We start from the raw sequence: 10,839 nt of genomic DNA on the forward strand, positions 1-10,839 counted from the left end.
GGAAGGATGGAGCCGAAATATGACAAGGTGTCCGGAAACTGGTTCCCAGCAAGTAAGTGTTACTAGATCTATTAAAGCTTCTGATTTGAAACTTAGAACAGTTATTTACTGTCAAAGTCTACACCAGGAGAAACAATACTCTTAACTCTGAATTTAGACTGAGTTTGTCCCTTTTCAACATACAATGTACATAGAATATTTTTGTTTAAGTTTTATATAATGACCAAAAGCTCTGTTACTTTCAAAGCTCCTGACTATTATTAGCCCCTTTTACTGGCAAAGCTCTGATTCAGAAAAGTCGAGATTGATGTCTTATGTACAGCTCTTTTTCTAACTTTAAACTTTCATAACATATTAAATTTGATGAAACTAGGTCTCAATTAAGGTCTGAAATGGAGATTAACGTGCATTAACATTAGTCTACTATTAAAATGGTTGGAAAATTTGAAAATCGAAACTGGTCTGAAAACAACTCATAATGTAAATTCCTTACCCCACCAACTTCCGTATGCAAATGCTGATCATTTGGACAGGAAAAACAGAAAACAGATAAGTGACATGCATCAATTACCCTTACCAAAATAATGTAGATTGATGTTATCAAATAAATTAGTATGTTTTTCTTCATCCAGTTTTCAATGAAATAAATCGACTTTTGTAGCATGTAATTTGGTAAACATTCAAGAGGTAAATGGCGTAACTGCATAAAGGGGAAATAACTTTAATGCAACTAAATATAAGTGTTATGATGTATTATAGACGATGTGTGCGTAGTATGAATTTATTTTGATTAAAACAATCTGGCACTGGACTTATAAGCATTTATACACTTTTACGTCCGTAAAAAATAGCGCACCAAACATTTTTGGCTTGATTTTTTCAATGGGGCGAGCGCAAGCCAGAAACGAAAAAAAATAATTTTTTTTTGTGTTTCTGAAAATATACGTGTGGCAAATCCGATGAACTACTTTTTAATTTGGTGAGGCCTTAAAGAAAAAATCTTAACCCTCACCCTGCTAAATTTCTATAAAGAACTTGTCGATTTTCCACTGGGGACTATACCATTAACTGTTGAAAGGGATGCTTACCAAGGAGATACTGACTAAATAGCGAACAGTGCAGATCATGATCAGACTGCAGGCTGATCATGATCTACACTGGTCACAAAGGCAGAATCAGTCGTGTCCAGCATGATAAGGGTTAAGTGACATTTCATATATTTCTTCCATTTTATGGAAATAAGTGAAAATGTAGATTGACCGTATTGTACTATTACAATTTGATAACTATTGGTTGTTTGTGTTTACCATTCACCAATACTGTGAGTGGGGAGGGTGGGGGCAACGGGAACGCAAATTAATCAGTTACTGACTTCGATTTATGTGTTTCGGAGAAAGTTTTGGTGCACTTGTTCCCGTGCGCAACATGTGCATCAACGACACACCAAATATTGATAACATATACAATTACATAATTATATAGTTATATGTTAGCTCAGTAGAGAGAGCGTTGGTCTATGGATCACGGGATCGCGAGTTAGATCTCCTGTGGTGGGGGGAGGCATTATGTTCTCTGTGACTTTTTGATAAAAGACATTGGTGTCTGAAATCATTCTTCCTCCACCTCTGATAATTTATGTGAGGAAGTTGGCAGTTAATAGGACAATGAACAAATGTTATGCCCGCAAGGTGAATTACAGATATACAAAATGATAACAAAGGGAAATGAAGAATATAATAATATCATTACATAATAATATAAAATAAAAAATAACGAACACTTTACACAGTCCTCTCCAATCACACCTCTACAACAGTACATGTATGGATGCATGGTATAATTGACATGCACACAAATGTAGATGAAGAAACACAGTGGGCCACAGCATTGGAATGGTCAGTAGCATAATATCTGATGTAGATGAGTTGAGTTAGCGGCGCATCAAACTTCACGGACAACAATCCAGTCTAAGCAGTAAATGTATTAGCTGATAACATTGTGAAATCAGCCTCCCTAGGGTTATATAATACTCAACTCAGTATCTAAAAGGTAAGCACTTTTAAAAATATCGGATATTCGATTTAAAAATTCAAAGAGCGTGTGCTTTTTTCAAAACTCTGAAGATGACAATACCTCCATCACAGTGTCAAATTGCAGGCAGTCTTTTTTGCGCAGGTCGAGTATCGTTGCGTGTGTGCTGCTGTACAATACAGTCTGCTTTTATTTTTTTATTTAATTTAAATGTAAAGTGTATTATTTAAAAAAGTATCAGACCATACATTTTCTGTTTAAAACAACTACTTTTATACAAAAGGTAAATATAACAATATCTCTATATGATGACTTCAAATGATTTCATATATCAGCAATATCTAGTCATAGGTCGTATTTACATTTTTCTAACACTACTGACTTACGAAAGAACGTTAACGCTATTTTGTAAAGTTAAAAAATGTACATATATTCCTGTTTGTTATGATTAACATTATCACATATAAATGTCTAAGAAGAGTCTATTCAATATCATATCTGCAGTTGAAACTCGATACCTCGAACTAGCTTATCTCAAACCTCGGGCTATATCGTAGACATTTTCAAGCCCCGTCCCGTCCCAAGAGCACGTGCACAAAATATCATTTCAAGTCGAAGTTCGGTTATCTTGAAGTAAAACGCTTGTTGACATCCAGTTTCAACTGTATATGTTCTGTTTTAATAATAACAGAAAGACAAGAGGGCCATGATGGCCCTATATCGCTCACCTGTTATCATTGCACTTGAGGACAAGAAGGTCCTCAGAAAAATATCTAAATCCAAAGGACAGGAACAACAAAGGGAAGAACTTTAACCAAAAACAAAACAAAAATTCTTACAAGGTACAGATATGTCAAAATACACCTAACAATTGGAGGTACCATCTATGCTGTACTACAGAAAAGTGGTCTCGGTTTTTCCCTACGGCCAATAATAAAAAGTTACTAAAAATAAGCTATTTATCGTAATGTAAAAGGAAGTAATTAAAAAAAATATTGTAAGTGAACAAAAGAAGGATCTGCCAAATAAATCTGTTGGCATAAATGAAATTTCAGATCAGTATCTTCATTAGATACGGTGATATACCCATTTTATTTGAAATAAAGGGAGGTAATTTGACATAAAATCAGTCCATAGTTATCTATCCTGATTGTCTCAGTCCAACTGATAACAATAATGAAATTTCAAATAAGCCCTATAAGTACTTACTGATATAAATCTATTTTGATTACAATCAGGGGAGGTAATCAGATATAAAATAACTCTGGAACCTATGACTGGATCTGATTTGTCATGGAATCCAAGATTTATTGTTGTTGAAGACGTTTTTGGAAGTTTGTATCAAATATAACCATAAATAAAGTCTCTATATGGCTGCAAAAGCCAAAATAGCAAATTTTGGACCTTTAAGGGGCCATAACTCTGGAGCCCATTAAGGAATCTGACCAGTTCAACAAAAGAACCAAGATCTTGTGGTGATACAAGTTGTGTGCAAGTTTGGTTAAAATCAAATAATAAACGAAGCTGCTATTGTGCAGACAAGGTCAAAATAGCTAATATTGGCCCTTTTCAGGGGCCATAACTCTGGAACCCATAATGGAATCTCGCCAATTAAAGAAAGGAACCAAGATCCTATGGTGATACAAGTTGTGTGCAAGTTTGGTTAAAATCAAATAATAAATGAAGCTGCTATTGTGCAGACAAGGTCAAAATAGCTAATTCTGGCCCTTTCAGGGGCCATAACTCTGGAACCCTTAATGGAATCTAGCCAGTTCAAGAAAGGAACCAAGATCTTATGGTGATACAAGTTGTGTGCCAGTTTGGTAAAAATCAAGTCATAAATAAAGCTGTTATTGTGCAGACAAAGTCAATATAGCTAATTTTGGCCCTTTCAGGGGCCATAACTCTGGAACCCATAACGGGATCTGGCCAATTCAAGAAAGGAACCGTGATCTTATAGTGATACAAGTTGTGTGCAAGTTTGGTTAAAATCAAATAATAAATGAAGCTGCTATTGTGCAGACAAGGTCAAAATAGCTAATTCTGGCCATTTCAGGGGCCATAACTCTGGAACCCTTAATGGAATCTAGCCAGTTCAAGAAAGGAACCAAGATCTTATGGTGATACAAGTTGTGTGCCAGTTTGGTAAAAATCAAGTCATAAATAAAGCTGTTATTGTGCAGACAAAGTCAATATAGCTAATTTTGGCCCTTTCAGGGGCCATAACTCTGGAACCCATAACGGGATCTGGCCAATTCAAGAAAGGAACCGTGATCTTATAGTGATACAAGTTGTGTGCAAGTTTGGTTAAAATAAAATCATAAATGAAACCTCTATCGTGCAGACATGCGATCCGTAGACCCACGCTCTCCCTACTGAGCTAAGCGGGCGGGCTTACATCAATATGTACATGTTAATTATTTTATATATGTATAATAAGATATAATTTGAATATGTGACAGATATATAAAATGCAATCTTTTCCCGTCATTTCTTTGATTTCTTCATGTTATTTAAGTGGAAGTCTTTTCAGGTTGTCCGCAACATGAAGCCATAGTACGTAGTATATGTTCGTCCCAAAAATATTGACAACAACCAATTATTCTTACTTCTTAAGACATAGATTTGATACAAAACATAGAGAATTTATATTGATTTTATTAAAATATGAAAGTTGTTGTTAAAAAGTGATGTATTTATATAAAATCTGTCTTCTATATTAACGTAGTGCATTATAAAACTCGAAATAAAAGCCATCTCTGTTCTAAACGCGGAGAGTTGCAACAATTTTGTACGGTTTCGGCATATGTACAAATCCAAATACACCGTCAACGCGTTCCAATGAAATTGTTTCGTCAGCTGGACTCTCTAAACGAAACCTTTGTACAAGCGCTCCTACAAACAGCAGCAATTCCATCCGTGCTAAAGATTCTCCGACACAATTCCGTTTTCCTGAAAATTAAAAAAATAGTATGAAGTTATGCTAGAAGATCACAATTTAGAAATACATATGAGGGGCTTTCAATATGTAATGTTACTCCGTATGTAGTTCCATTACGGCTTGTTATTTTTAGATGCGATTTTCGACAAATTATAGAGCAATTTGTTGGCAACACAATGCTGTATAAATTATAAAAATCGGTAGATTCAAAGTAAAAATATAATCATTTGAGTGAGGTGTACTCGGGTATACTGGACAATTTTATGTCCAAAATATTGAGATTGTAATATGCAATTCCTTGATTCTACTATTCAACAACTACAACTATAGCTAAATTTGCAGTTTAAACAGATAAAACAAATCATGATCTTCACAAAAACATATGAAAACTGAAATAAAAATGTTTATAAGAGTTTTATATTGAGTGTATATTTTTTTACTCGAAAAATGATAAGGTGAGTAAAATAAGCCTTTGCAATTTTGTCAGGCGCGATAATCATCGTTTAAAATTCTTGTATTTTCAGTTGATACTAGTTTCTTAAATTTCCATTGCGAAACTAGTTCTTACGACTTTTAATTAATCGCTCACAGCACCCATTCCAGATGGAATCAACCTCGAGTTTAGAATTTTAGTTGTATTGTAAAATTAAAAATGCAATAAATAGTTTAAAACAAACGTAAACTCACCACAAGTTGCTGTATCTCGTAGAAAAATGATAGCATTTTGAGATTTTACGAATTATTCTATTTTTCGGAGACTCTGAATGCCCAGGACAAACCTAAATTATAATTACGTTCCAGTATACCTGAGTACACCTCACTAAAAAGGTTATATTTTACTTTGAACCTGTCGATTTTTATAATTTATTTAACATTGTGTTCCCAGTAAATTGCTCTATAATGTGCCGAAAACCGCATCTAAAAATAACAAGGGGTTACGGAACTACATACGGAGTAACATTACATATTGAACGCCCCTCGTAGGTCATGTTGACAGAGTAATACAATGTCTTGCGAAGTTTTACATGGACTATTGTATCATGTGGTATGTATATGAATGATGCTTCAATGCATGTATATCATCGCATGGAGAATATACCGTAATATCTTGTTATTTATCAGACAAAAAAACGTAAAGTAATCTAACATACAAGCATACATAACAACTAACCTAGAAAAAACGCTATCATCTCTTCCCGCTTTCGTATGTTGCCATTATCGTCAAGAAAACGTTCTGGTCTGAAGTTTTCGGGATCATGCCAAGTGTCTGGGTCATGCAGAGCAGAATATAGATCTGGCATAATAAGCGCATGTTTTGGAATAGTGAACCCTTTGAAGGTCAAATCTCTAGTTGTGGCATGAACTCCACTCGATATTGCTATAGTGCAATACCTGAATGTGAAAAAGAAGGCATTGAAATCACTGCTTTACTACAAATGGTTTGCCAGTGTGTTCGAATAGTTATCATGAAGTCCTCAGGACTTAAAAACACAATGCCAATGATATTAAAGACAACACTGCACTAGGAATATGTAAAGAACAGGAATGCCGAACCATATGTGTATGAACTCACGGAACGACATTAATAAATTCGACCACTGTTTAAAAAAGACTTACTAGTTTGAAATTAAAGAAAATAGCCAGCCACGTAGGCAGCAGTTTTAGTGCTTACGACGTCAACTGCACCGCCAAAATATATTTTGTATCACATTTCCTTTAAAATATGTACATTTGTATTTCCATAGGAATCTTAGTTTCAGATGTAAAGCATGATAAAATATAACGGTCTAATTGATGAAATAGATATTGTGTCTCAGGATATTGGATCTTAAGTTTAAATAAATAAATGTACCTAAAATAATTCATTCAGTCGTTTTATTGCTATTTTGATCAAATATTGAAATGTTCCAAGCGTTATCCCTTCTTAGTATTTAATGAGTGACGGACGAAGACCTGGAAGAAAGGATTAACAAGAGCAAAGTTACATTTCCTTTATATGTTGACATACTCTGTACTCTGGATAGTTTAATATGATGATTTATAATCTTACCGTAATACTTCCAAATAAAAAGCTTCAAGGTATCCTAATGAAGTTTTGTCCATAGCAGATGGCAGTCTCTCATTTCCAATCCTAGAGGATATAATCTCGTACATTTTCTCTTGCATTTCGGGAAACTGAACAAGACAAACTATTGCCCATCTTAATGCTGCAGTCGTTGTATGTGAGCCAGCAATAAACAGTTCTCCAATCATTCCCGACAGCTCCTCAACTGAAATATAACAATTTAATATTAAATGCCGCAGATGTTGTCATAAATGACACTCTGAATTAAGGGAATGTCAGTCTTCTTAATCTAGTGGATACTCCTGTGTAATCTTAAGTCGTTAAGATAATAATTCATCATAAGATACAATAGCAGACTCTATTTGATTCAGTCGGTGTACCTAGAACCAGCTTAAGCGGAATTCAATTATAGAAAACAAATGAATATATTGCATGATCCCAAAAGGGACAGAAAATAGAACAACACTTGAGTCAGAGTATCGGTGGATTTTTTACAGCCCCAGACCGCTGTTGTGATAGTAAATAAAATCTGTGAAAAGATCCCTTGTTTAAGAAAACACACCAAGCAACACAATAGCAGACTCAGTTTCATTGAGTCTGTTCAAACTTTTGTTAGTTTGAATATTTGCTTGTAGTATAAACTTAAATTTAACGTTATATGTTCAATAAAATTATTTTGCCCAAGCTTGTAAGTTTGTAAACGGCGGAATTTGTCTTCCCCGTTCTTGCACTATGTAAACCTTTAATTTGTTCTACAAGAGATTCTTTGAGAAATGGAATGGAACAAAAGACATAAGCAGTGAATCTGTTCATGAGAGGCTATGAAAGTGCATTCATGCTTTAATAATCGGACTTTAGTCTGAGTGGTCTTGAAATCTAGAGGCCAAAAATAGAAACACAACTGAGTTAAAGTATTCGGTTCAGGCAAACAATACTATGATTCCTCCTCACTACCCCTGTCATAACAGATTGCATCCAAACCTTCTGTTTTATCATAAAAATGCTGCACAAAGAACAAAACTGAAATTGTTTGCCCACAGTGTTTTTGTTTTTTACTTTCATTTTTTTATGAAATTGTAGTCATAATATTATATTACTATAATGTTCTTTAAAAGATATACAGAATTGTGCTTAACAAATCAGATATGTAGAAGTTCAGTTCATAATGGTTGGAATGATATGACTCCTTTAAGAGCATGTTTAAGAAATGTCCCTTAATTGCATGGCATGGTTAGTTAAGTTACGGAAACCATCCTACTTATCTACGGAAGATCTGTGTCTAGCAGTTGACCGCTCTTATATGAAATAATGCATCGAAATGGCATTTTGATTCTTCTTCTACCACTAAAAGCTGAAAAGTCTTTTTGTTTCCCCAAGACCAAGAAAAGAGACCTAAACCGATTCTGCGTTCATAGTCATGCATTTCTGTTAACAAAATGCCTTACAGCACATTGTAGTTGTTTCCCCATTGGCTTCCTTTCTCTTCATTTCCTTAATATAAGCACTTGTCAGATCATCTATTTCGTTTTCATCATACTCCCTCACATGTTCATCAATGATATCGTCAGAATACTCAAATATTTTATCAGCATTGCTTATCATTTTCTTGCACTTTAGCGGATCACCTGGAAATTCAGCTAACCATGGCATGAGGTTTGCGAGTCCAGCAGCAGATCTGAAATTTGTAAATGATAAAGAAATGGGAAGTATTCGGAACATTAGAGTGAAAACAAATGAGTAGTGATATCAAATAGTCAAGACCTTTGCGTGGTTGGTTTATCATTTAATTTTAGATGCGCGGGCATTGAACCACCCGGGCGTTATATATCTATGTAACCAGTATGAATAAATCACAGTAAATAACTTGTTTGTTTGTTTGTTTTGGTTTTGACGCCGTTTTAAAAGCTATGTAACGGCGGGTAGATAGCCTAACCAATGTTCCTGGATTTTGTATGAATACTAACCTGTTCGCCGCAAGTACCTACCAACTTCCCCACATGAATCAGTGGGGGAAGACGCATGATTTCAGACACTGTCTTTTATCAAATCATCACGGAGAACATACGCCTCACCCGGAGATTAAACTCACGACCCCGAGATTTGTAAATATGCGCTCTCCTTACTGAGCTAACCTGGCGGGCTACAACAGTTAAGCATTTGAAAGGTTCGAACTGATAAACCAGATTATATGAAGACCGGGACAAAAATACACAAGGCAAAAACTTACTCCATGTTCTCATCAAATAGCCTTATCATCCCTAAGAATCGCTGATCATCATGTTTAAACTGGCCTTTGAACAAAATGAAGCATATGATATTCGCTATGTGTGTGCTGATGATATCCTTTGGGTCAAAGGGATCTCCTTTGTGGGCCTCAATTTCAGATAAGAATGATTGAATTTCTTCGTGGATCTTTCCCTCAAGTTTGCTTTTCCCCATTCCAAAATCTTTTAAGGTACCTAAAGCAAACCGACGATGTTCCCTCCAACGCTCCCCACTCGCAAGTATAAAACCTGGAAAGTGAAAGTTAAACAATATTAAAGTATAAATGGCTGTTGTTGGTAAGTTCTGCCTCATGTCAGGACATACTCATGTTATAACTGATATATCATTACATACGTGTTCCGAAAGACAAAATTGAGCAAAACTAAATGCTCAAACTACAATAAGGCGTAAAAAAATTGTTTGTTTCCGGTATCCCGACCTACCCTAAATTTTTGGCCCGACCCTAAATGTTTTTATGGCCTTGGAGAATATTTTTTTCAATTTTTTAACAAAATGATGCAAAACTGCACTTTTTATGTGTTAAACATGGCCAGTGATGTTAGAAATCAACTTACTAATGCTCTAAAGGCATATCCCCCTTATTTGTAATCATTTTTTGACAAAAAAATAATTTCCGAAAAGTCTCCCTTAATAAAAAAAAATTCCAAAAAAAAAAAAATTTCCGACCTACCTACCCTAATTTTTTTGAGCATGTTACCGGAAACAAAGAATTTTTTTTTTTAGGCCTAACTTAAAAAAAAATAGTCGTGACCGCACTTCATTCCAGATTTTTGCTTTAGCCAAAAGACATCTGTACCGTTTGATCTTGATGTAAATTTTCTTACAATTAAAAAAAATCTTAAAGTAACGTATTAATAACGTAGCTGAAGTTTATCGTGATTCTGTGGCACACAGTAAAAAAAACGCGTGTATGACAAATCAAAAACGCTTCACATTATAGAAGATTGCCTACAACTCATATCATACAAGTTTTAATTATATCACAAAACTCACCTCGATTTCTAGTTGCAATATTTGTTATATAAAGACTTGGTCGGTCGGAAAACAACTCTCCATTTGTAAGAAAGGCTTCTCTCAAAGTCTCATATCCCGATATCACAATTGTCAGCCTTCCACCAAAATACAACGTGAATACATCGCCAAGTTGTTTCCGGTATTTTCTGAACGGTTTTCTCATGTCATGCTCCAATAAATGTAAATGTCCAATCAACGGAAGTTTAAAATTCGGTGACGGTGGTAAAGGAGGGTCGTACCGCTTTGAGAAGAATATGTAGTGTAACAGTATGCAAACAGTGATAACCAAAATAAACGATGTTACTGATAACTGTGTAAAATAAGTAAAAATACCGTAAAAGAATTGAAAAGCCATAACAGAACGAGTTCATTCCCTCAATATCTTTTCAAGTTTTAATAGTCTTTGAATTTCGTCAGTTTCTGACAAATGTTTATATTTCGCCAGTCACGACCTATGATGACCCGAAACGGTTATTGCTTTTATGCCCTTCATTGACACAGG

At 34.9% G+C, this 10,839-nt stretch overlaps 1 protein-coding gene across 1 annotated transcript; it reads right to left on the reverse strand.

The window, feature by feature from the left end:
- Positions 1-1,717: 1,717 nt before the first annotated feature.
- LOC123525246 (cytochrome P450 2E1-like) lies at positions 1,718-10,827 on the reverse strand. The gene is made up of 6 exons (XM_045304139.2): positions 10,317-10,827; positions 9,265-9,550; positions 8,483-8,712; positions 7,023-7,242; positions 6,144-6,364; positions 1,718-4,983 (listed from the first exon to the last, which is right to left on the reverse strand). Exons 1-6 carry the CDS (start codon positions 10,690-10,692, stop codon positions 4,796-4,798), a joined length of 1,521 nt encoding a protein of 506 aa, XP_045160074.2. The 5' UTR covers positions 10,693-10,827; the 3' UTR covers positions 1,718-4,795.
- Between the last annotated feature and the right edge of the window lie 12 nt (positions 10,828-10,839).

Source organism: Mercenaria mercenaria, chromosome 1 (assembly GCF_021730395.1).
Source record: "Mercenaria mercenaria strain notata chromosome 1, MADL_Memer_1, whole genome shotgun sequence".
Lineage (NCBI taxonomy): Eukaryota > Metazoa > Mollusca > Bivalvia > Venerida > Veneridae > Mercenaria > Mercenaria mercenaria.